General features: G+C 44.4%; 2 protein-coding genes across 2 annotated transcripts; one reads left to right on the top strand and one right to left on the bottom strand.

The window, feature by feature from the left end:
- Positions 1-476: 476 nt before the first annotated feature.
- On the top strand, positions 477-15,075 carry ttc33 (tetratricopeptide repeat domain 33). The gene is made up of 3 exons (XM_031577714.2): positions 477-555; positions 6,626-6,757; positions 12,711-15,075. The coding sequence occupies exons 1-3, from the start codon at positions 544-546 to the stop codon at positions 13,080-13,082; spliced, it is 516 nt and encodes a 171-aa protein (XP_031433574.1). The 5' UTR covers positions 477-543; the 3' UTR covers positions 13,083-15,075.
- Positions 15,076-16,876: 1,801 nt separating this feature from the next.
- On the bottom strand, positions 16,877-22,124 carry ptger4b (prostaglandin E receptor 4 (subtype EP4) b). Its single transcript, XM_012833587.3, has 2 exons — positions 20,558-22,124; positions 16,877-19,001 (listed from the first exon to the last, which is right to left on the bottom strand). The coding sequence occupies exons 1-2, from the start codon at positions 21,350-21,352 to the stop codon at positions 18,402-18,404; spliced, it is 1,395 nt and encodes a 464-aa protein (XP_012689041.1). The 5' UTR covers positions 21,353-22,124; the 3' UTR covers positions 16,877-18,401.
- Positions 22,125-26,092: the final 3,968 nt, after the last annotated feature.

Genomic DNA, 26,092 nt, shown 5'->3' with positions numbered 1-26,092 from the left:
GGGGAGGGTTCACACGCCATTTGTTCAGGTCTCAGTGAGACAGACAGAGTACACATCTAAGGCTAGTTACAGATACAAAATAAGGCTACACTTAGTTAATGTCTTACAACAACAGAATAGCAATATTTCCAGTTCTATCACCTGTTACAATATGTTCTTCCCAAATGCATCATTAGGACCTAATGGAGTATGTTCCTCACACAAAATTATTTTCAGTGTGTGTGTGTGTGTGTGGTTACCACAGATTGTTATTGTCCCTTGTTTCATTAAAGCCTAATGATTCATGCTGGTAACTTCCTGTATCTGTGCTGTGTTTCTGTGTGAGGCCATTTACATTTTTTGATTCATCTTGGCAGGACCTAATGGCACATGTCATTAACACTCAGGTGTTTTGTGTGTGTGTGTGTGTGTGTGTGTGTGTGTGTGTGTGTGTGTGTGTGTGTGTGTGTGTGTGTGTGTGTGTGTATTTACAGGCACTGGGAGGCCATTAAACGCTGGGATGAGGCCATCCAGTTGACTCCAGAAGAGGCGCCTCTGTATGAGATGAAAGCTCAGGTACATTGAGCACCTCCTCCATCTTAATTATAACTTAACAATCAAAACAGAACATCACAACACAACCAAAACACACATCACACAGCAAATGGATAATGTGGCATACCTGCTACACACACACACACAAAGCACAAAGCACAATTCACAAACAGTATAGTAGAATCTCAGAAACGGGAAATAACACACACACCTACACCTAAGTGCAAGTGTCCAGGACATGATGTCTGAGCACTTATCTTTTTCTTTTTTTTTCCTTTGGCACCAACTGCTCCCTATTGTAGGTGTGTCACATTTCTTCTTGCCAGGGAACAATCTGTCTGTGGGTGTGTATTTGCATGTATGTGCTTTTGGATGATCATATGTTTGCATGTATCTGTCTGGACCTGGACCAGGTGTATCTAGATGTGTGTGTGTGTGTACGTGTGGGTGTAAGTGTACTTACCTGTGTTTGTGTGTCTGTGTTCGTGTATGCCTGTACACACATGTATTTATTTTTTTAGTGAAACAAGACTCCGATGTAAGCTTGCTCATTAATGGGAGTCATTAATCTGATTTTGTTGCTGTAGTTTCAACTTTCTGGTACAGGACAAACAATCTTTTTCAAAGCAGTTGCCATCTGCTGTGGCGGAAATCAAATCACCTCCTCTCAGCTCTCTATAGCACCCTGCTCCACTCTGATCCACCTCATTTACTCACTGCGGGGACAGGGACCTGTCGAGGGACGGAGGGAGGAAGAGTGGGGAGAAAGAGAGAGAGAACAAGACAAATAGAGAGATAAAGTAAAAGAACTGGAGACTTTACTAGAGGGGAAGGGCAAAAGGCTTAATGAGAGGGAAAAGGGAAGACCAAGACTCACTCATGTGCAATATGGCTTTAGAATGTTTACCCCTCTGGGCACTGTCATATAACCGTGTCATGTCATCAATATTGGCAGTTGACATCACAGCTCTCAGCATGTGTGATGCTATGACATCTTAGAAGCAGGTGTTATAAGCTGTTATGGCATCCCATACAGATTTCTCTTGACATTTATTGGTAATGATAACATGACACCAGTTGACATAACAACAACTTAAGACAGGATATGCTACTTACCTTATGACTACTAAGGTTATGTTACTTTTATGATGTACCTTGCCGTTTAAGTAAAGTCATTACTCTTTTATGAACTGAAAGAACTCCTTAGTGTCATATAGTGGGTGTGATCTCAAACGGACATATGTCGTGGGCTATGGCAGGCATTTAGATGGGTAGTGCTCAGCTGTTTTGTTTATTTATACGTCAGTCATAAGTCAGTGTGAAGTACAGATAACGCAGGTCCTTTCTTCCTGCTGCCATTTCTTTGTACTTCATTCATTCTTTTATTATATTTGTAAGAACTTTTTTAGCTGTCTGTTTACTTTTTTTATTATATCTTTTTTATATTATTTTACTGCTTCCTGCTATTGTGCCATTCCCACTGCTGCTGCAACACTGCACATTGTGGGATTAATTAAGGATTATCTCATTGTATTTGACCTCCTCTTAAATAGAGAAGGACACATGGATGTTAGGGAGAATAAAAGAAGGAGTAATTGGAAGAGGGGAAAAGAACAAGTCAGAATGGAAGAAGGAGGGATTGCGTGAGGGAGAAAAAGAGAGAGCTTTTTTGAGAAATGGATTTCAGAGGTGGGCGAAATAGAGAGAGAGGGGAAAAAAAACATGTCAGAATAAGAGAGCGAGAGAAAGAAGTTGAGCGAGTGGGGAGTAATAGCAAGCCATGAATGAAGCAGAGCGAGAAGGAGAAGGAGAGCGAGCGAGAAAGAGAATGAGAGCGAGCGAGCGAGAAAGAGAATGAGAGCGAGCGAGAGATGGAAAGAGAGGGGAGCGACAGACGCTGTTCCTGTCAGTTGATCTGTGTGCTGCAGACTTTGCTGAGGAACTTGAAGACGCGGCCCACGATTCGGTTTCATGAAAGGTTGTTGATATTTGAGCCCAACAGCCGAGCCAATCAAATTACACCCCTCCCTTGCGTGTTCCCGAAGCACCGTGTTGATAGGCTGTGATTATTTATGGCTCGGTCTGAGCCACTGTATTTTTTTCCCATTTACAGAGCCAGGACTGTGTACAAACACCAGTCTGTTTTAGCCCGAAAAACAAAACGGACAGCTAGATGACCATGAGGAACAATTCAATTCATTTGAGATAAAGTGTATGGGATTAGAATCGTGGATAACACCTTTAAGAAGCTTGTGTTTGTGTGTTTGTGTGTGTGTGTGTGTGTGTGTGTGTGTGTGTGTGTGTATGTTTGTGCGTGTACCTGTGTGCGTGTATGCATATGTGTGCCTGTGTGTTTACATGAAACGGATCATTCGATTTCAGTCCGACTAAGCCAGTTATTCGAATGCATGTAACCACGGTCTGTGTGTCTGTGTATCTGTGTGTGTGTGTGCTTGTGTGTGTGTGCGCGTGTACATATGTGTGTGTCTCAAGTACCCTGTGGTTTGAGGCTATGTTATCCCAGCCATGCATACACAACATGGCTTATCTACTGCGTCCTTATTTTAAAACTGCCAAAATGTAAATGCAACCAGTTGGCGCTGGTAGAGGTTTGACATTAAGGTTGTTAGATCCACCCAGGCAGATGGCATGATGAAGTTGTACAGTTTGTAGCTGGCGTAAGTTATATGCCACCTTAGCGCCAGTCATGGGTGGCATTAGGGTTCCTCAAATCAAGTCAAGTTAGCTCTTATGGTTATTGCCTCTTGTGCATGTGCGATACATACAGGGGAACTAGGGAATGAGCTGCAACCTACATCAATGAACACAAACAGATTATTGGCAATACAAAATGAAACGTTATAAAACTTCAGTAGCATTGCTTGTAGTGATTGTAAGTCAGTCGCTGTTTCTTGCTCTGTCTTTTTGGATGATTTCCCAGCTGTGCAGAAGTGGTTGCTGTACTGCAGTCTGTAAAAAGAAGGAAAATAAACGAGTTCCTCTTTAGGTGTCTGCGTTAGAGTTAAGGCTGGGCTGCAGTGTGGCCAGAGACGTGATGTCATTGGTGTTGACTTGTCTGACAGTATACCACTCCTACCGTCCTGCCAGCACAGTACACCTCTGTTTTAGGTTCAGCCCTTCAAAGTCATCACAGCGGCCAGACCACCACTGAGAAGCCACTGTCAGGAGCACTTTTTGCACAACTGCATTCAAATGCTTTCTTTCACATCCGTGATTCTCATTGCTATGTGAAGTTATCGGTATATATCATGGCTTTTACTGCTAAATATTTACCTTAACCTCTCTCTGTAAGACTGCATGTTATCAACACGGCATAGTAGATCACATATCTCGAGGTTCTTATGACCGTCTGCGTTCAGTGTTATATCCGTGTCGTGTCATCATTATTGGCAGTTGACTTCACAGCTCTCATAATGTGTGATGCTGCGACATCTTATAAGCATGTGACATAAGCTGTTCTGGCATCCCAAATTCTCAACATTTATTAGTAATGATAACATGACACCAGCTGACACACCAAAACTAATGGCAAGTGATGCTACTTTTTTACGATTGTCATTTTTTGAGTAAAGGTTCAAGTAAACCTGTTACTCTTTCATGAACTGAAAGAACTGTGTTGCTGACACTCTTACGTTGAATGTATTCATATAAGCCTCCAAGTTATGCCATAGATTTAAAGCATCTTTTCAGTGTCAAGTACTGGATGTGATCTCAGATGGGCATATTGCCATGGGCTAGGATGGGTGTTTAGATGGGTGGTGCTGTAAGCCGCTGAGTGGCAATAGATGCCATGTTGGCACAGATCCGTGGGAATGCTTTTGAAGTGAAGGATGATGGGAAAGCTATCTTAACTGGCACAGCTCTCGTATTTGTCCTATGCTGTCATGGCCGATGGTATGCTTTTATGTGAGAGGGCTGTAGTCACCTCTGGGCCTTATGCTCTGTTAACGCTCCTCTCTTCTCTTCTCTTCTCTGTTCTTCTCTTTACTTTCCTTACCCTCTGTTTTGTTTGTTTTCTTCTTTTCTTCATCTCCCTTTTTCTTCTCCCCAGTCCTCGTCTGTCTCGTTCTTTTCTGCTTTCTCTCTTTTTCTTTTGTCTTCCCCCCCTCTCTAATCTTTGTTTCTTTGCTCCCCTCTGTCCATTTCATTGGCACTTCCTATCCTTGTGTGACTGTCTAAGTGTATTGAACTTCACTCGGTTTCATCCATCCCTTATTCATCATCCTCTCATCTCCTCACACTCTTCTCATTTCTCAGTTCTGTCCCCTTTCCTTCTCACCTCCATCTCCCTCTCCTTTCATCCCCCCATCTCTCTCTCCTCTTCTCTCATCACTCTCCCCCTCCTCCCCTCCGTTAAGTCCATGTGTTCCATTGCTTTCCAAAGCAGGGCATCTCTCCAGAGCAGCTGCATGGTTCTCTTCCTCCCTCTCTCTCTCTGTCTGTCTGCCTATCCCTCTCCCTCATCTGTCGTGGATCGTTCAGGATCTGATACCATCGATCATATTTATGAAGGCTGGCCTGTCAGGCTGTGGAAGTGGATTGCACATTGCAGGCTGAGGCCTTGACCCCTCTTCTGTTGGAGTCGCTGGTAACCTGATCGGTTAAATATTGAGTGCTGGGGATGTAGTACTGCACTCTGTCTCTCTCTCTCTCTCTGACTAGCTCTGTCTCTGTCTGTCTCTTCCCCTTTCTCTGTCTCACTCACTCTATATTTCTCACACTCTGTTTATTTCTTTGTTCAGTTCATTTTTTCTTTCTTTCTTGCTGCACGTGTGCTCTCTCCACTGCTCTCTGCTCTTCTCTCACAGGTTTCTTGATGTCTTCTTTCTCTTAAGCTGCTCTTTCTCAGGCTCTCTCTTTATCGCTTCCTCTTTTTCAGTGTCTTGCTTTCTTTCTTTCTTTTTTTCTGTCTGTCAGGCAGGCTCTTACTCTTTACCTCTCTTTCTTCCACTCACTCACTCACTCACTCACTCACTCGATCACTCACACACTCGATCACTCACACACTCTTCCACTCACACACTCTTCCACTCACACACTTTTCCACTCACACACACACACACACACACACACACACACACACACATACACACACACACACACACACACACACTCGCTCACTCACACACTCAGTCCCACTAATCTCACCCTCTCTGTATTACCTCTTCTTCTGTCATCTCTCTGTCCTGCTCTCCTCCTCCTCTTCCTTGATAAGAGCATTCCACTGACAGATATCTCCTAATGAGAATCCATGACAGAGTGGCTGAGGCCCACAGATACATGTCATTTCCATAGCTTTATATATATATACACTTAGGGCAGAGTATGATGCACACATCTGAGCCCTCCTGCATCAGTGCCCCTTCCTCCTGTGGCAGCTTAGCCGCCCACCACAGCACTGCTACAGCGTCATTCAGCCATTGTGTGCGCACAGAGGTGATGTCTTTTTTTCTCCCCCGTGAGCGGATTCCTCCAGCTGCGGCCGTGTTTTTCAGAGATGACCTTTCACTGCCCGCCCCCCCCACCCCTGGAGATGGCCATTAGTCTCTTTCATTGCGGATCATCACCTGGCTCTCCCCCGGCACGTAACAAAGTTAACCTGCTGCACGGCCATAAAACAGAGCCCACTGTCGGCACACAGCCGCTGGGAATGACATCATCAGCCACTAGACTGCTGTGCAGAGCATGACGCAGAGTAGATCCCCCAGGAAACCCCAGTCCTTTATCTGTCATGTAGCATGAAGGCGTGCATTTCCTTCCCTGATTGTTGTCTGTGAAATAGTAGCCTTTGTCTGACTGTAAAGTCATAAACTGGCCCATTTAGCAAGATGGTGTGCTTAAGGGCCTGTATTCGAATTATGAACGTATCAGTGGTGCTTATGATGGTGATGTACTGCTGCTGATGATGGTGATGATGATGGAGTTGGTGATGATGATGGCGATAATGGTGCTGGCGATGATGATGATGGTGTTGTCGATGATGATGAGGTGTTGGCGATGATGATGATAATGGCAATGATGATGGCGATGATGATGATGGCGATGATGATGATTCTAATCTTCACCCCAGGTGCTGACCATCTTGCAGGAGGTGTTCCCGGCGGTACAGGCGGCAGAGATGGCAGTCAAGCTCCGCCCCTACTGGTGGGAGGCGTGGCAAACCCTGGGTCGTGCCCAGCTCAGTATGGGGGAGGTGGAACTGGTGAGTTACCCTAGCAACAGTCTCATAGCAACATGAAGGCAATAATTTGATGTTTACCATATGTTTCTTAAAAACCTAGAGGCAACATTTTAACTTCATGATGTCAAAATGAATGCCTGAATATGGGGTCATAACATTGTTTGAGTTCTTCTCAAAAAGTCAAAAAACAACTAGTAACATTTGTAGTGCCCCAACCCCAGCTTTCTTAGGTGCAGTTTCATATTTCTTTTTTTGTGGGGAAAATAGAAGTGCTACTGAACTTTGAGCAATGACATTTTTACTATTTCACTACATTGATCTGCTGATTTTGGACTATGCATAAAATGCTTATTGTGTAATGAAACACAATTTTGTCATTGTGTTGTTAGGGACAATAGATATAGAATTCTACCATTATTTGTCCAGAGGCATTTTCAAATGCAACCTTCAGTGCGTGTTCTTTGCTGTCAACCTGTTTGAAAATATTTTTTTTCCTGATGGACTATCTAAAGAGTCAGAGATCTTGATTTCTCCTTCAGAACTCTGTTCTGTACACACACCGAAGAAGAAGAACTGAAACAGAACAGAACATTTCCTCTTTCCTCTGTATTTTTCTTCTCTATATGACAAAATACCACAGAGCACCATTTGACACATTTTGAAACCATGGCAAGCAATGTGAAAAAAAGATCCTTTGCAAAACAGGAAGAGAGTCTCCCTGCTGAAGCCTGATTCAGTCACTCAGACATGCTGTCTAGATGCTCCTGCAGCTACGTCAGGTCCTGCACATACCTCTCACCTGAGCACTACTGGGTAACGCCGTAAATCTCCCATTAATGATGTTCCCCACCCCTATCCAACACCCCAGCCTATTTCTCAGTCTTTTATCAGAGAAGTACCATATGCTTTAAGTAAACTTGCTGAAGACTTACATTATCCCCATCCAACACCTCACTCATCTCATGTATTCTCTATTATTTTTCATTTTCTCTTCTCTTTTTTCCATTCCGTGGTATTTCGTTCCATTCATTCTGTGTTCTCTTAGATTGCGTGGTGATTTAAAGCTCAGCTGTGGATGTCATTTTACCATCTTAAGTCTCTTTTAAATGGACCATCTTAAGTCTCTTTTAAATTACTTTTTTTTCTCACTCTTTTTATTTCTGTTCTGTTTATCCTCAGTCTCTGTGGTGTCACTTTTATTCTCTCCATTCTCTCACGTACTCTATGTCTTTCATTCTTTCCATTGTCTTTCCATTCTCCATTCCCCAGTGGCTCTGTCTCCGTGTCATTCAGCTCTGTGTGTGTGTGTGTGTGTGTGTGTGTGTGTGTGTGTGTGTGTGTGTGTGTGTGTGTGTGTGTGTGTGTGTGTGTGTGTGTGTGTGTGTGTGTGTGTGTATAGCACTGCCAGCTCTCTGAGCTTTCTGAGCTGTGTGTGTGTGTGTGCGTGTGTGCGTGTGTGCGTGTGTGCGTGAGTGTGCGTGTGTGTGTGTGTGTGTGTGTGTGTGTAGTGCTGCCAGCTCCCTGCTCCAGTGATAGAAAGATCATATCATAGCCCGGCCTAGCCTAGCGGCATGGAAGAGTACTTTAGCATGAGAGCTACGACACCACACATGCCACAACCTGCTCTCAGGTGCGAAGAGAAGGATGAAGGAGTGGAGAGAGTCTTGTGCAAACGCTGTCGCCCTGTAGTGAATGACAGCCTGAAGTGGGTTGGCATGTGGCCAGAGCAGGTACCTGTGCACAGTGAGCTGAGCCCTGAGGTGCTTCGACACACACAGCTCAAACACACACATAATGGGCATTTTTGGTGAGACACATGCCTTTCTATTTTGGGTTGGACAAGCTGGGTCTAGTGGCAGTGTGTGTGAACGTGCATGCATCTCTGAACCACGCTGAGCCTGCAGCCTCTCTCTAGAAAGATTTGGCCTCAGGTGTTAATTAAGTGGGTGTCCATTAAAGTCCATTTAGTCTTTTATTACAGTACATTCCTGAAAACAACTAAAAGAGCAGTGATCTCCCTCTTCTTTTCTCTGTAGTGGACATGCGTACTGTATGTTGTACAGTTACTTAGCGAATAACTTTGAGATGATCAAACTCTTGTGTTCCGTGATCGTGCAGAGGCTCTTGTAAAAGTTTTACTGGGAGCAGTAAAGGTTGCGTATATAAACGAAGGTCTGCTCGTAACGCACAACATACACACATCCCTTCCTCTGTCTCAGTCTCTGCACGCAGGGCGGGGTTGCACAGAATGGTGGGGGAATGCTTGTGTAAACTTCTCTTTCTCCCTCTCTTCTCTCGCCTCCTCTCTTTCTTCCTCATTCTCTCTTCCTCTCTCTCTCCCTCTCTCATTCTCTCCCTCCTCTCTCTTTCTCTCCATCCCTCTCTCTCTTGTTCTCATCCTTCTCTTTCTCTCTTGTTTGTATCTCTCTCTCTCTTCCCCTCTTTGTATTTTTTCGCCTAATTTTCTTACCATATTTCTCCCTCTCTTCTCTCTTTATTGTCTCTCTTTCTTCCCATCATTTCCTGTTTCAGTCTCTCTCTCTCTTTTCCTCTCAACCTTTCCCTTTCTCCCTCTCTCTCTCTCTCTCTCTCTCTCTCTCTCTCTGCTAAAGCCATTGCAGCCCAAGACGAGCGTCTTGCTCAATCCCCTTTTTATTTTTCATTAAACGTTTCCCACTTGACGTGCAACAGGTCCCTGGCACTGCCTCTGATTGGCCGACATTCTGGGATCACGTTTCTCTCGCGGGGCCGTTATCTGATCGGGTGTTTCTGTGTGCGCAGCGGGAGTGAGAGACGTGAGCAGGAGGCCAGCGCTCGTGAAAGATCAGGCCGTACGGGCAGACGAGACGGGGTCACCGCCGTGCTCCCTGGGTTCAGGTTGGTGGAAAGAACTGCCTAGTACTACCAGAGCAGGGGCGTCCCTCTCTACCTTCAAGAACCTTTTGAAGACCCAACTCTTCAGAGAGCACCATCCTTCCTAACTGGCACCTTGACTAGTGCTTAACTTGCACTTCAGCAGTTACATTCCTGCACTTCTTTTTCTTTCTATGTTGTTTTTCTATTTCTTATGTAAAGTAGTTTATTATTTATTTATTGTTACACCAGGTTTTTATTGCTCTTAGCTTGACTGTTCTCTCCCTTGTACGTCGCTTTGGACAAAAGCGTCTGCTAAATGACTAAATGTAAAAAAAAAAATGAAATTGTAAATGTTCAGGTCTCGGCCTTGCGTCTGTGGCGCTTTGTTTGAGGAGCTTGGGCTCGTCAGGAAAACGATGCCCAGGTGTCTGCCCCCATTTCCTGAGCTTAGCAGTCGTCATTTCACTTCCACAGGTGGGGAATGTTTGCAGTAAAAGGGCTTGCACGTTTTATTATGGTGCGGAATCATTATGAATCAGGGTATTTGTGTGCTAGAGTATGTTCTTAATTGGCCATACATGTCGTGTTTAACCTGTGACGGCACCATTATCCACACTGTAATTGTCTGATCGAAGATTGATAAGTCATTTGGTGTTAAGTAAACATGAAGTTGTGGCTGCGGCATGTTGCTTTAGGGCAGTTGGTTGACCACATTTTGGCCTGCAGATTGGGTGATGGTAGGGCCGAGGTTAGACATAAGGCCAGATGTAACTTAATCACTTCAGAATTACAGCTGTAATGACCCCCAACATGACAAGCGAAGCACTTCTGTTTCTGTAACACAGCCCCTGCGTTCAGCTTTGTCACATAATCCAGTGGATCGGTTCAAAACTTAATAAAGAAGCATTGTGGAGTTCTGGTCTGAAACTAGCAGGCTAACTACCTAAAGAGCATGCAAAAACACCACCAACAGCCTAGCTTGCACTGATAAAAGCTTGTTACCATGTTAACTGGTGGTTTATGGCAATATTTCTGGCAGTGTTGTGCTGTGAAGGCTTTCCTTACAAGCTTTCTGAGTGTTCTCACCCAAACCGCAGAAGGACATAGTGCACAGCCTGGACTGCTAGTGGGAATGACCTGTCTGTTTATCTGTCACCTGACCATATTCCATCCAAATTAATTTAAAGATGATGCCAAAAGTAGTTGGCCCTTATAAACATGGCAAATTGTTGCTTAGTGTTGATTTAAGACCCTCTCATTCCCACCCCACACTAAAGCCAAGTTTCTCCACGTCTCCAGATGTGCAGTATACACACACACACACACACACACACACACACACACACACACACACTCAGGGCCTGTGGCACCAGCTGAAGCTTGGCCAGACTTGGGGTCATGTTACAGATGGTGCTCGGTGGATTCTCCGTATACACACACACACACACACACACACACACACACACACACACACACACACACACACACACACACACACACACACACACACACACACACACACACACACACACACACACACACACACACACAGACACAGACACACGCTAGGTGGATACTTAGCCCCTCCAGTGAATGATTGTTTTGGCTAGCACTCCCCTTTTCATACTTTTCAATAAAACACTTGACACAACCCAACACTCTGAGCCGGCTAATATTAAAGTAAACTATTACACCTAATGGTTTTTCTCTGGCTTCTTTTCGGGGGCAAAACATATTGCCTGCATTTGTTGTCTGGCAGCTGGTGAGTCACGTCACCGCGAGTGAGGTCCCTGAGGTGGCTATAGGGACATAGTCGGTGGAGCTGATCGTCAGAGATATGTATTTATAGGACCTCTTTATTTTAGACCACTGGTGAATAGATTGAATAGTGTCCCCCCACGCGACTTCTCCAGTCACGCATTGAATTTAATAATCTCTGTGTGTGTGTGTGTGTGTGTGTGTGTGTGTGTGTGTGTGTGTGTGTGTGTGTGTGTGTGTGTGTGTGTGTGTGTGTGTGTGTGTGTGTGAGTGTGCGTGTGTGTGACGTCGATCCTATTTGGGTGGAAAGCAGCCGTGTGGAGTTTTGGTGTTGAAATCGATCCCCCCCCACTACAGTCATTGAGGAGACCGAGACGAGCGCGTAAATCTCCCACTAAGCCCACCGTAATTGGCTTTTTCTGCTGCTTCAGTGGATATGTATAATTAATGACTATAAATACCATTTCACTTATCTTCCATCAGAGGTGCCTTAACAAGTCTCCAAGGCACGGTATTTTTCACGGACACGCTTGAAGATGACGGGGCTGACGCGCTAACAGCAGAGTCAGTTCTAAGAATGCCACGGGGGCGAGAGGCCAGAGTTGTAACTAAGGACTGACTTCAACATTTAAACAGTTCATTAGCACAGAATTTGGCATTTGGCATTTTGTGCCTTAAGATTAAATCCTGCTCTTAGTGCAGTCTAGCTAGGAGATGGAGAGAGAGTCATGTGGCATTTTGATACTAGAACATTTTCTGAATTATCATAAAAATCTTTTTTTTAACGAAGGTAACACTAGAATGAAGTTAACTTTTCTCTTGCGTAAAACAACCCACATATTGTTGGCTCTCCAGAGCAGACTGCTGTATGGGAGGAGAAAGGGAAGGAACGCCATGGCCCTCTGGGTGTCAAGGACCTTTGCACTACTGGAAGGATTGCTCAAGAATGAGGCATCGTTTAAAAATAGCTAGATGGAAATATCTTCGATCATACTGCATTGACCATTTGACCCAGTCATAGTTTCCCTATGATTCCCTTCTGCTGGGCTGGGTATCTCAAATGCTATTTGCATTGATGTCAGTGACCCTTTACAGGTTTATTAACCTGAACCCTGAGGTGTGGTTTCAGGATAGAGGAGGATAATCACTACCTTCTGTCAGTACCTATTGGTGTGTGTGTGTTCAGTTATATGGCTTTATAGTATGTGTAGTTGTGTTCATGCTTTTTGTATGTTTGTGGATATTTCTGTGTCATGTGTGTATATGTGTTTGTGTGATATCTTTCGGTGTGTATGAACGTATTTGTATATTTATATATAAGAGTGTGTGTGTGTGTGTGTGTGTGTGTGTGTGTCCACAGGCTACCCGGTCGTTCCAGGTGGCGGTGCACCTCAGTCCGTGTGAGCGCCACCTATGGGAGGAGGACTTGGTGTGGGCACAGAAACTCCGCGATCAGAAACGCCACGCAGCCCGGGTCGCCTCGCAGGAGGAGGAGGCGCGCCATCTCATAGACGAGGCCCCAGAACTGCAGCAGGACTTCGACGACTTTGAGAGCGACGAGGTCATCGCAGCATGCACCGCCATTGCCGAGCGACAGAAGAAGTACGAGGAGCTCCGGAAGACAGCGGTGGTCGTGGCGACGCAAGGCGTCACCACAGAAAGGATGAGAGAGGATGCAGACAGACCTTCCTGTGCCTCCCACAGTGACTTTGTGAAAGCTAGAGGACTGTAGGCAGAGCCGCAGGACTCTCACACATCGTTTCTTTTTTTTTTTCTTGTACCTGATATATGTGTTGTTAATGTACAGATAATGAATAATTTTTAGTTTCTCTATGTCTGTTTAGGCATAAATCTTAGAGCATAGATACACACAAACTGGTTGTTAAGTCATGTATCTGCTGTTGAAACATCAATGGAACACAAAACTGGTTTCATACTGGTCACAGTTCTGCTATAAGATGCTATGTTCTTTTGTTTAGTTCAGCTTTTTTCTTTGGGGCGGCGCACCCTCTACACCATAGCTCCCGATTCAACTCTCTCTATATATGAAGAAGTAAAAGCTCCTCACTGGGAAATCAATTTGTTTGAAATCTTCAGCGCCGACATCTCGGAAGAGGCCATTCTTTGTCCTCAGACTTGAAATATGTCCTTGGCTCAGTTAAATTGGTGGCCTCTATGAGTGACACGAGAACAAAGGCACTTATGTATTCCTGATGAGGTTTAATTCTTTTCCACGATAAAGTTTTTATGATGATCTCCATGGAAATCACCCTCTCCCTATACACAACTGCCACAGAATCCCCAAATTCCCGACTTCACCGCATCATCTGAAACCCCCCTAGGGACACGGAATGCTGCTAGATCCATATCCAGAGATCCATCTAGCCAGCCTCCACTTCCAAGAGTCAGAGAAGGGCAACTGAAACCCCAGCAGCATCCCATTTAGACTCCCATCGTTCCTGTCCGTCCCCATCGCTCATTAATGCTTTTGTGTGTTAGTGCTGATGTTTAAGGCATACTAAGGCAGTTTTTATGATCGTAGCAGGCTATCGGATATGAGCGGCATCCTGTCATTTCTGAAGCCATTAGCTAATGCTAATGGGGGACGCAGCGCAGTTGACCGGTCGGGGAAAGGGCTCTGAGAGGGTGGCCAGAGGAAGTCATTGAGAGAAATATGAGAATATGAGAAAAAGAAGACTTCCTCTCGACAGGCTTCAGCTTGTATGTCCTGAGAAGGATGTGCTGTCCTGTAGGCAGTAGCAGCAGCAGCAGCAGCAGCAGCAGCAGCAGCAGCAGCAGCAGGGTTGAAAAGGTTAGCCAGACCCGTCCTGCTTCCGGCTCAAACTCTTCTGCAGAGGACTCCAAGCGGCCCTCTGATGTGGTTGTAAAAGCGAGGCGCATACGGTAGAGGAAGCACTCGTTTGAGTATCAGCATGTTGTGTTTGCATTTTTAGTGCATTCATTGTGAACATTGTGTGTGTTTATAATCGTGTGTGTTAATAGTTGTGTGTGTTAATAAGGTGTAGATACCAGGCAGACATTCTGGTTCCCTAACTTTATTGAGAACACATTGTTTTGTGTTAAATGTGGATATAAATAACATGATGTAGACCCTACCTGTCTTTTTGCGCACCAGAAACAACTGGTTTCACCACACTGACGCACTCAGACCCACACTGAAAAAATATGAAATAAAAAGTAATAAAAAAATACTGCTCTGTTCCTCCACCAAGCTGGGGACTCCTGGGGAGGGTGTCACTAAGCCTCCCATTTTTGTCATTTCCTTCTCTCTCTCTCTCTCTCTCTCTCACTCTCTCTCTCTCTCTCGCTCTCTATCTCTCTTTCTCCTTCTCTCACTCACAGTCATAAGTCATAATCACTCACTCCTGAGTGTTTTTTTTTTTTTACAATTTACGCCTCAAAGCCTTGGAGGCATCCGGTCAAATTCACCCTTGACAACTACCATCGGAGCAAACCAACTACTACTACAAATACTACTGCTACTGCTGCTACTACTACTATTACTACTGCTTCTACTGCTCCTGCTATTAACACTACTGCTACTATTAGTGCCACTACTGCTAAAAATACTACCACCACTACTACTACTACTAATACTACCATTATAATAATAATTATAGTCTTGCATAGTCTCATTACTTTTCCTCTGTCTTGTGTGACTCATCACGTGACTCATCATGTGACTAACATAAACCCTGAGTGCCTTCAGCTAGTGTGCTGCTGCAGTCACCTCTATAGTTTCCCTCAGGTGTTAATCTAATCACCACCCACAGTATGGGGTACTGTTGAGGGCTTACTCCTCTCAGACAAATTAGTTTGTTATTAGTTTTGGTATTGATTTGAGTGAATGACCAGTGGGCAGCTTGCCATGCCTGGGGGGGGGGGGGGGGAGAGCAATAATGAATCAATCAATAAATCTGTGGCTTTGTAAGAAGTGACCTCACCTGCGTCACTGAGATCTGACCTGATCACATGACTCAATGCCTAAGTGCTTTACTCGCTTTGTTCCAGATTTCCCCTGGTTGCCGTGATTGCATTATGGGATGTATTTGGTGTCTGTCTGTCTCCAGGTTTACGGTCTCTCATCAGTCACCATGGTGATGGACCATACGGATGTGCCTGTCGGCGTTAAACGCTGACTCACCTCGTAATTCCTGTGCAGGATCCAGGCCAAATGAGGGCCAGATCCTGCCGCAGTCCTCATCTCACTGTGCCCTGGCTAGAGTTTAGTGTCGGTTAGACGGCAGAAGCCCCAAGGCAACACTTATGTTCCAAGTCATGCAGCAATGCCCAGCAATATCACTGACCTCAGGGAATCTCCTTCATCGCCTCCAGGTTGATCCACTGAGAAGGAAAAAAATGACCTCCCAATCGGCACTGTTACTACAAAAGCAATTGTTGTCAGTACAGCCGAAGGCCCGGGTTTACTTTCGAAGCAGTGTTGGTACATGACCATGAAGTAGTGTAGATGGGTCTGCATCTGCTCAAGTTTTACAGACCACAGAGCCGCAAATGTAATCAGATTAACAAAATGACAAAATTTAGAAATTGAGATTAGACGCATCTCTCATTGTTCCTCAGAGAAGAAAGAAGGTAAGCCCTCAGCCATTACAGTCCTCTATGCCTTATGTTTTTGGACATTTTATAGCTATACCAAATCTTATCTCGTCAAATCTCTGTGCATATTCACATTTAGTTTTTGGCTCTTGTGTTTGGGGTTTACTTTGCTGTTGCACACATAGGTCTAGCAAAATGATGCGTCTCTCTGCTACGCGTCTGGCTTGTGTTGTGCACTACCTCCCCTGTTAGTTGTTTTGAAGGAAAATGTCTTCCAAAAATATAATGGGATTTGTGAAAACACATTTGAAAGTAGGTATATTAAGCTTGTACAGCTAAAACCATCACCAACAAGGAAACAGCTTCCCTCAACTTTGTGGCTCTTACTTGACTTTAAATGTCATAGGCCTGTCTGAGTAAAAGTAATGCAAAGTGGACTTTGTCAAGATTAATGGAAACTGTCATTGGCTTTGTAAAATTACTTTGCTGCCTATTTTGTTAAGATAACTATGAGTCCTTTGCTCAGTTTTGGACGGTGATCAGCAGTCTCCTCACAGGTATGTTTACAGAGAAGCTTTTGAGATCTGTAGAGGAACCGTTTACTGAGCTGTTCATGATTGATGAATGAAGAACCACTTTGTCTCTGCATCTAATCTCTATTGATTGTACCCCTGGTATTTGTTTTATGGGGGAGTAAACCAGTCGATAATCCATTTACACAGGCCCAGGTCAAGTTAAGCAATTCAGGGGCAGTTTTTCCGCTTCGGTGGAGCAGTCTATAGATGTATTTCCCATGTTTAACAGCACATGGGGTCATAGTTCCTCCCCAAGGTTCCTTTTACCATGTTTTTGTGTTCATTCTTTTTGGTCAAGAACACCATCATTATCTGTGCCTGCTTCTAAATAATCTTGGGAGGGAAAAAGTAAAAAAAAAAAAAAAATGCTTTGTGTTTCTTCATCAAGCTTTATTTTTCTCCAAAAACAAGTGTCGATTTTAATTCAGTTTCAAGAAATTGCAACATGATTAAGTGATCAACATGCAGAATGGTGAAGCAGCAATCGCTGCATAACAAATTACTTAATAACCAGTTACACCCACAAAGTAGAACAAAATGGCTTCAGTCACTTGTAATGGGTCAGTAACCTCTGTTACACATTAGGTTACGTGCCAACTACAATCCCTTTTTTTCCTACCCAGTGGAAATATCTGCCATTTTTTATTTTGGGTGTTTTTTTTCTTTAACGTTCACGATACTCTAATGAACAACCAGTGTGATTTCAAATGCTGTGGAGTAACATGACATAACTTGAATGACACAAACTATGCAAGACTGAGTAACATAACGCTTTCTTAATGATATCCAAATGATTTCTTAACAGCTTTCTGAAATGGGCACAACTAACCAGACCTTCTCACAGAGAATACATTTTTTTACATTCATAAATAAATAAGACCTTTACACAACACACTTTTCACATTTTAGCAACATGGCTATGTACAGGTTATCTCTTACGGACATTAAGTACACCTGGTGACTTGATAAGTAGCACTGGCTCAGCACAAAGGCCCAAAGAGAAAAAAGATTAAAAAGTGCAGTAATCGTCATGGCTGACCCGGTCAGTGTCAGTACTGTGTTCCATCGACTATTGGGAGGCGTTGTACTAACATGGATGCACTGTATCTGGGAAAAGTCTGAATTGCATGTGTTGTAATGTGCCATTTCACATGTGCTTTCTTTTCCAAACACTCTTTCTTTGTCCTCCTTGGGATTTCAGCACTGGCCTAGCATATGTCACTGTTAGTGAAAGGCTGTCAGGTCAACAGTTTCAGGTTGACAAACCCTCCAGCTCCCACTGCCGCTGAATCTAAGTCAAGGCCTCCAATGATTCATTAGAAGAGCGCTTCACCGCTTTGGCTTGAGCCAAACAAACAAACAAACAAACAATCAACCACAAAACACAAGAGGAAATAAACATAACAACAACAATCTGACGTGAGATCGAACTTCATTCATTGTGATTTCTTATCCCCTGCATGGATCTGGCCTGGACTTTGAAGTTACCTTCAGTCAGCAAACCTCAACAGCTTAATACTTCTGACTTAAGGACCAGATAACGGCCTCATAAGTCAGCCAAGGACTTGTTTATTTTCTTTCTTGTGAATTTGTAATTCACATCTGCGACTTTAGAACTCCTCGTTCTCTCTCAGTCATTCGATGAACCTGAGTGTGTGGCTCTTGATGTGGTTTCCTGCAATGTTTGTCTGACGTTCTTTCTTGCCTCTGCAGAGTGTCCAGTCTTTTCTCCACATTCAGGGTTTTCCCACTCTCTCTCACTCAGCCACATCACATGCCTCTTCTGCTGACTGTCGCTTGAGCAGATCTCTGTTTGTTCTCACAGAGCATGCCCTCCCACATCCTTCAGGACCCCTCTCCCCACCCACACACACACACACACAGACACACACAGCGTCTCAAATGCTCCTCTCCTGCCTGTTGAGCGTCTCATCAGTAAAAGTCACCTGTAGGGGGGGCTGTTTGGGGCAGATTGGTGCACATTCAGTCTGAGTGAGAGAGCCTGTCTCACCGACACCCCCACCCACACCCCCGCCTGGCGTCCTGCACTCTTGCCCCTGTCTGGGGCAGCTGAGCGACTTCATCTCTCCCCCGAGCAGCGGACGCTCCACTGTGGGGTGGCTCGTCGCCCCAGCCAGCCCCACAAACACTCCGCCATCCGACGGGCACAGGTACGTCTGTGAGGTGCTAATGACGTCACGCAGCTCCCGGGAGACTAGCGAGGGGGAGTCTCTGGATACCACTGAGGATGTGCGCTCCCCAGCGATGCAACGGAACTCCTGCGGGTGCCTGTGCCCGTTCCCACGGCCACCAATGCGGCAAAACAGGCATTTGATCTTCTCCAGGACCTTGAGCAGGACGGTCTTGCTGAGCAGGATGTAGATCCACGGGTCGAGGATGGGGTTGACGGAGGCGATGCGGATGGCTTGGAGATCTAGGTTTTTGTCCATGCATTTTTCCACTGGGGGATGATAGAGCTGGTTCACAAATACACGCACCTGCAGGACAGAAAACAAGGGGTCAGCACGGTCATAAAGCATCACAGATCTGATCAAGTCACCTGAAGCAGGGAGGAAAACTAGGACATTGGTCTTTATTCAGTGCTAGAATAACAGGTGTCTTGTGAGAGAGGATGGCAAATATCCATTACATCATTGCTTGGACTCTCAGGAACATAGGAACTCTCTCCCTCTCTCTCTCTCTCTCTCTCACACACACACACACTCTCACACACACACACACACACACAGACACACACTGTCCACTAGAGTGAGGACACAGGCATTGAATAGAAGCCCGTTTAAACAGGACCCCGCATTCAGAGAGACATCAATCATTGTCTACTTGCTTATTTCTGTTTCTGTGAAATCTCACGATATTCCATTGCTCAAAACAGCATCAGGTCACTGCTTGCCTAGTAAACATATTTGGGTTCAAATTTCCCAAAACCAAATTTGAACTGAAAAACCTCAGCCTCCACTGTCTGAGTGTGGACCAGACTTTAACCATTTGAACTGGACCTGTTTTTTCTCATGTTGTGGTCCATCTGGGAGATTTTAGAAATCGACTGGAGCTGGTGTTTGTTTGTTTAGAAAAGGAGGGAATTTGGGGGGTATCTTAAAACCGTTTGGTTTTATCTAATGAGGCCATCTACTCGCCCATTAACCAGCAGGTTTTTCTTCAGATTTGCGCGTCAGACATAAACTTGCTTGTTTCCTCAGAAGATTGATGTGTATTTGTGGATACGAAAAAAGGTTAATCAATGCACCGTAACATTTTCACTTAGAAACGTTTTTTTGCTCAGAGATATGATCTGGATACATTTGTTCACAGTGTCAGACACCTTCACCCTGTCGGTGAAATGAATTGTTTCCACTTGTTTAACCTTTTTGGAGATTTAAATCACTTTTCTCTAATGCTGATGTTTTCCCCTATGTATTGTATGCAAAAGTCACTGCGATTCGTTTGACATGTATGTTGAATATTAGTCTTAGCGCTTCATACAGCCTACTGCTTGGATTTGTTGATCCCACAGGAGGCAATTTCAGAATGATATTTTCATTTTGAAAACGCAAACAATAAAAACATTGCAATTAAACATTACATTAAATTTAAATAACATTTAAAACGTACATTTGTTTATTTCTCAAAAGTCTAGTCTTTCAGTTCAGCTTTGCAAAGACGCGAGTAAGCTATCCCGTGCGCCTTAAATTGTCATTAAATGTTTTAGTCAAACGCGTCCTCAATTTTAAATGATTAAATTGCACATGTCTTTCTTTATAATTGTATATAGCTTCTGGTCACTTAGACCCATACCGTGTGTTATTTCTAATTTTGTTTATCAACTCAATACACGCCCTTCCGAAACCCCAACCTGGTGCAATTATATAACCCTTTGAATGTGTTCATTTAGCGTTAGCCTACCTGCTGATACACGTTCTCCAACATTCAAAATGGATTGCGTAACAGGCAATAACCGTGTGTCAATTTGTTACTTTTATGTCAGAAAATAAATATATAATGAAAGTTAAGAAAGTAAATAAAGAACACTTACCACTAAAGGTATGGAACAGATGAGAACAACTATGGATGTCGCGATGAGTAGAACTACCATCTGCACCTCCGCACCCGCCAGGCGCACGAAACTTCGCCTGCGCCGGAGCTCGGCGATGCGCCCATGGTCAGTACCGAGAGAAGTCCTCCGCACAAAGCGCCTGTGCATCATGATCAGCGCCCCGCAAACCAGCAGGTTACAGATCACTGTAGCCAGGATGAGCAACGAGCTGGAGCCGGCGTACATGTAGGAGAACACGGCGTGTTTGGAGTCATTAGTTTGCCAGTCAATGAAGCACCAGGTGTTTGGGTACTGGAGTATTGGGGACTGGAGTCCCATGCTCGGGAGAGCGCAGAACAGAATGTTGATTAAGTAGATGGCCACCAGCGTGAGACTGGCGAGTCGCTGGTCCACGTACTGGCTGTAGAAGTACGCGTGGTTGATCGCAAGGTACCTCTCTACGGACATGGCACATATGATCCCGAGGCCGGCCAGGGAGAAGAAGAGTAGGATGAAGCACGAATAGTGACACAGCGGCTCCCCACCGGGCCACTTGCCCTTCACGTATGTCGCAATGGTTACGGGGCTCGCCAGGAGAGTGCCGAGCAGATCGGTGACCGCGAGCCCACACACCAGAGTGTAGAAAGTCGTCTCTTTCTTCTCCTTTCTTGACTTGCGAAGTACCACGATGGCGATGACATTGCCAACCACGCCGAATATGAACATGATAACCGGGATGGCTGGCACTCTGGGCACTCGGCTGGTGACTGTCGTGTTATTCGTTTCTAAGCACATGGTTATATTTCTTTTAAATAATAAAACATATATACCTTATGTGCGTCCTTGCGAGTTTATGCACGTTTCAAACAGCATTCCTGTCGAACTCTCTCTTTGGGTGGAATTCTCTTTCACATTTCATAAGTGCCTGGGAATCACAGCGTCGTGGTGCGTTTAGTTCCATTGTCATTCCTTAGAAGGTAAGCAGAGACAGGTTGAAACTTCTCGCATTCTCGTCGGCGGTGTTTCCGCACTTACTTCTGTCAGCGCTGCACACAGCCTAGCAAACACACACTGAGCTGTCACTTGAAGTTTCACTTGAAAACCCCCGTGCTGAACTCCGCCTCCCTGGCTGCGTAAAGCCTGTGGCATACCACTAGCGCGGACTCTTGTTCCCCCAGCCGCCTGTGCGCGCTGCTTAAACACCACGCAGTCGAGATAATGATTGTTGCATATGTGTGACGCTTGTAGAAGTACCTGCGCATCAGACCCCTCTCAGGGTTTTAAGTTGTTTAAGTGAAGATACTTTTTTTTAATTCAAAAACAGTCAATGGCACATTTACCAAGGATGTTAATAACACGAGGAATCACATTAATGATGTGTAGACGTCAGGATTAAAGAAATTAAATAAAAATAAATGGTATTACATTTTGGGAGAGGCAGAGAGCAGAGCAAAAAAAGAGTGTGTGAGAGGGGCTCTTCCGCTCAATTGACTCTGCAGCAATAAATCACACTTAAACACACAAAAACAGGACTTCAAAATTTCAGCCACTTCACACAAACCCATATTTTCAGACATTCATCATGGGTTAAGTAGGGAGCAGAACTGTGATGAATAGCCTAATTAAGCAGCCTGTGTTACTGTCATGGAAAGTGTGTGTGTGTGTGTATGTGTCTGTGTTAGGGAGATGTTGCCATAAGAATGACATAAAGTGACAGAACATCTGGATTGCATCATCCTAATCATGAGGTGCTTTATCAGTGACAGTGATATTTGCATTTATGCAAACATGCGTCTTCATTCCCTATCGTTTCCCTTGTTAAAGGCTAATTTGAAATGTAGTGGAAATGGAGGTATGACTCATACATCAGACACCCGTAGCCATGGACGGATTAAGAAACCACGGGCCCCTGGGCCTGGATATTTTGAAGGCCCCCCCCCCCCCCCCCCCCCCCCCCCCCCCCCCCCACCCCCGCGAAAAAATAAATTGTGCGCCCGCAAAACACGCACGCACGCACACGCACACCCAAACACAACCAATGTGTTGGATTTTACGGTCGAATTAGATACTTTGGCTATTGTATTGGGAAAGTAAACAGGTAAAAGTTTACTCTGTAACATCCACCTTCGGTGAGGTGTGCACTGCCCTGCTATTGTTTCTGACATTACATGTGACAGGGCAACAGCCGAGTGATTCTTTTCCAACTTGAAACGGATTAAGACCTACCTGAGGGGCAGCATGGGGCAGGAGAGGCTGAATGGGCTGGCTATCCTGTCCATTGAAAAATCAAATCATGCATCACCACTTTTATGTTTGAAAGGCGTCGTCCGGCAGGTGTAGCCTACTGTGCCTGCTTGTGAGTCTTGACTTTCAGATTCTGCGCCTAAACTAGCTATATCGTATCGTCTCATCACATGATCAAATAGAGACTTGACATTGGACAACAAAATACATATTACCCAGCAATCATCATTGCATATCTGTATATGACAAAATAACAAAGAAAATAAGAAATTATTAATTTAATTTAATCGTTTTTTAATAGTTTCTATAGTGTATGTAAGATAAGCATACAGTATAATTTTGTTATAGATTGCTACTGACGATTCCCCCTAAAAATGATGAAAACCATGACAGAGACAGGTTTGCCATTTTGAGGGTATATATAGCATAAGGTATCCTGAGCAATCCCAAAAAGTTATGCTTGATCACTGTCGCATTAATCTAGCTTTTTCTAACACAGCACAGGTACACTCAATTAAAGCCATTAGCAAATTAATAAAATACACCTTTTTCAACCACAAATAAGAGATACATAACAGCGATTTCACGCAGAGGCTCTGGCCTAGGGGCCCCCTGAGCTCATGGGCCCCTGGGCCTGGGCCCGGTAGGCCCGTTCGTTAATCCATCCCTGCCCGTAGCCGAATGGTTTAAAAATGTGTCTGGATTGGCCGAGACGCATAAGCAATCACTTATGAAAACTGCTAAAGAAACTGGATACTATACAATAACAAGTATCATTTAGCACATCATTTTTCTAATATTGAGTGTGCTGTTTGTTTTTGGTCTTTGTTTTAAATTGACGAGCTTGTGCAATCCAACCCTGAGAAGACTCTCTCTTTGGGTGGAATTCTCTTTCACATTTCATAAGTGCCTGGGAATCAAAGCGTCGTGGTGCGTTTAGTTCCATTATCATTCCTTAGAAGGTAAGCAGAGACAGGTTGAAACTTCTCCATGAGAAGAGATTTGGGCCAGTTGTGGTCCGAATGTGAGCTGAATCTTAGCCAGATGTGGACTGGATCTAGTGTGGTTCTGGTGGAGATCCAGCAGAACCGGATCTAGTGTGGTCCTGGTGGAAACCTACACATTTCATTAGAATGTGTTTGAAATGGCCCAGTGGTATGTGCCCCTGATGACCTGCGAAGCTGATTAGAAATCTACACACATCTCCCTCTGTTGCCCTCTCTCCATGTTCCTGTTAACATAAGCAAATAAGGTCATTATTAATACAAGGCACTTGATTCATATATTCTAAAGTCATTAACAGTGTTTGGTAATTATCTCCATCAATATCTCTCTCCCTTTTTCACTCACAAACACACACACCAATACACACACCCTCACATGCTCGTACTATGTTGCCCAAAAGCTTCTGACCCTGAGCCTTTGGTGTGTTCATCCATCTCCTTTGGCCAAATAAATTGAGTGTAGATACGCCTCTATGGCTAATTCATCACGCACCACGGGACAGTGTGCTAACTCAGCACCAACACTTTTACAGGCCCACTGCACATGAATGTTGGGATCATTTTAACCTAATTGTAATCCTCAATATCTGTCAGACAGGCTATTATGACCATAATAGCCTGTCTGACAGATATTGAGGATTACAAAAACTCCCATAGAAATCATAAAGTATTGGTCACAAAGCTATTTGTCTCCCTAATTCTCAGGGAGACAAATAGCTTTGTGACCAATACTTTATGATTTCTATGGGAGTTTTTAGAATTCCACCTTCAGCAATAGTGAGCTACTATTTCAAGGTTTTTTCCGTGCTTTTCACAAACTGGTCCATGACTTAGACTGCATGTTGCAAAATATATTTTTTTCCATAAAGGTCTGTTCATGTCTCTCTCTGTCCACGCGATAACCATTATAGCTCCCCAAACTGCCTCTGAAGCAGCTAAGCGTCGCCTTGCTGTCACTTTGTTGTTCAGTGAAGTTTGTTTGGAAGTTGACGCATAATGCACAGCGTGTGCTACCATACACAATACATTCACACGGTGTTGAAACTGTGTAAGTACAGACGCTGTTGAAACCACGCAAGTGTGCGGTTGTGTGTGTTTTGAGATCATTGAGCACTTCCTCTCCTGCTCACCATACAGAATGAGAGCTGCAGTAGGCAGGTGAAAGGTCGCTTTCGAGTTCATCGGAAAGTGCGTCTCAGCTATTCAAAACCCATGTATGTCCAAATCTGTCGTTTTTGGTGAGTGGGATGCCCAGGTTATATGAGAAAGCATGCAATGAGTCATGTAATGAGCTAAATGTCAAACACATTGCTGTGTTACAAGAGCAAACATCCCATAATTAAAACACCCAGATGCAAAGTGCGGGCTAATAGAGTGGCTTTGCTTGCCTCACTCGAGTGCATAATATCAGATGCTCTGTCAATTGTTGGGTTTTTGAAAAGCCAAGCAAACATGAGGCCATGTGCTGTTTGCAGAGGCTGCAACTCTACGAGGATCGATTACAACAGAGTGATACGACGTTGCTAGGGCTGGGATGAGTTAACACTGGGCTGGACGTGTCTCATTTTGTGTGAATGACACACTGATCTGAGTGAATTACATTTTCTTTCTTTCATCCATTCCTGCTTTTTTTTCATAAAGAGTGTAGAGGTTTTTTTTTTTCACAGATATCAGTGACTCACAGACTCACTGCCAAAGCAGAAGTTGAACTGAACTGAAAACCTGCACTGATAAAGACTGAATTACTAGAGAAATTCTACTGAAATCCCCTCAGACATCATATCCGTCAAGCACTGGCTATGAGAGCTGACGGTTGATGAATCATGCATCCATCGAGCTTCCTGTTTGATGTTTGTTTATTTGTTTGTTTGTTTTTTCCGATAATGCTAAAACTAAAGAAAGTTCCCCAGTCAAGGAGAAATCAGACCCTCCATAAAAATATCATGGAAATCAGTTTCCCCGGAAAGCACCGGTCAAGGAGCATCAGACTTTCCATGAAAATACTCCTTGCTCTGCTCCCTGATGTTCCTGAATGCCAAGGCGGAAGCAGATTATTTTCTTCAGAGATGTGAAGGGGCCTCCCTGCCAGGGGGGGCAGACTTGTTTGGGGAGGCAGAAAGCCTTGATGCTGTGATAGAAATGTTTTTATTTCATTTTTAGCAGGGAGAGCAATGGGAGAGGAATGACCTCTGAGTAACTTCTCTCAAAGGTCTCACAACGTGTGTGTGTGTGTGTGTGTGTGTGTGTGTGTGTGTGTGTGTGTGTGTGTGTGTGTGTGTGTGTGTGT

The sequence above is a fragment of the Clupea harengus genome, chromosome 12, assembly GCF_900700415.2.
Source record: "Clupea harengus chromosome 12, Ch_v2.0.2, whole genome shotgun sequence".
Lineage (NCBI taxonomy): Eukaryota > Metazoa > Chordata > Actinopteri > Clupeiformes > Clupeidae > Clupea > Clupea harengus.
Note: the sequence above shows the minus strand (reverse complement) of the source record. Positions and strands in the feature narration are given on the sequence as shown.

Excerpts from the sequence above, each read along its gene's own strand:
- ptger4b (XM_012833587.3), bottom strand. The coding sequence starts at position 21,352 with ATGTGCTTAGAAACGAATAACACGACAGTCACCAGCCGAGTGCCCAGA. Across the intron at positions 19,002-20,557 it reads TCTGTTCCATACCTTTAGTG|GTGCGTGTATTTGTGAACCA; the intron begins GTAAGTGTTCTT and ends TCTGTCCTGCAG.
- ttc33 (XM_031577714.2), top strand. Across the intron at positions 6,758-12,710 it reads GTATGGGGGAGGTGGAACTG|GCTACCCGGTCGTTCCAGGT; the intron begins GTGAGTTACCCT and ends GTGTGTCCACAG.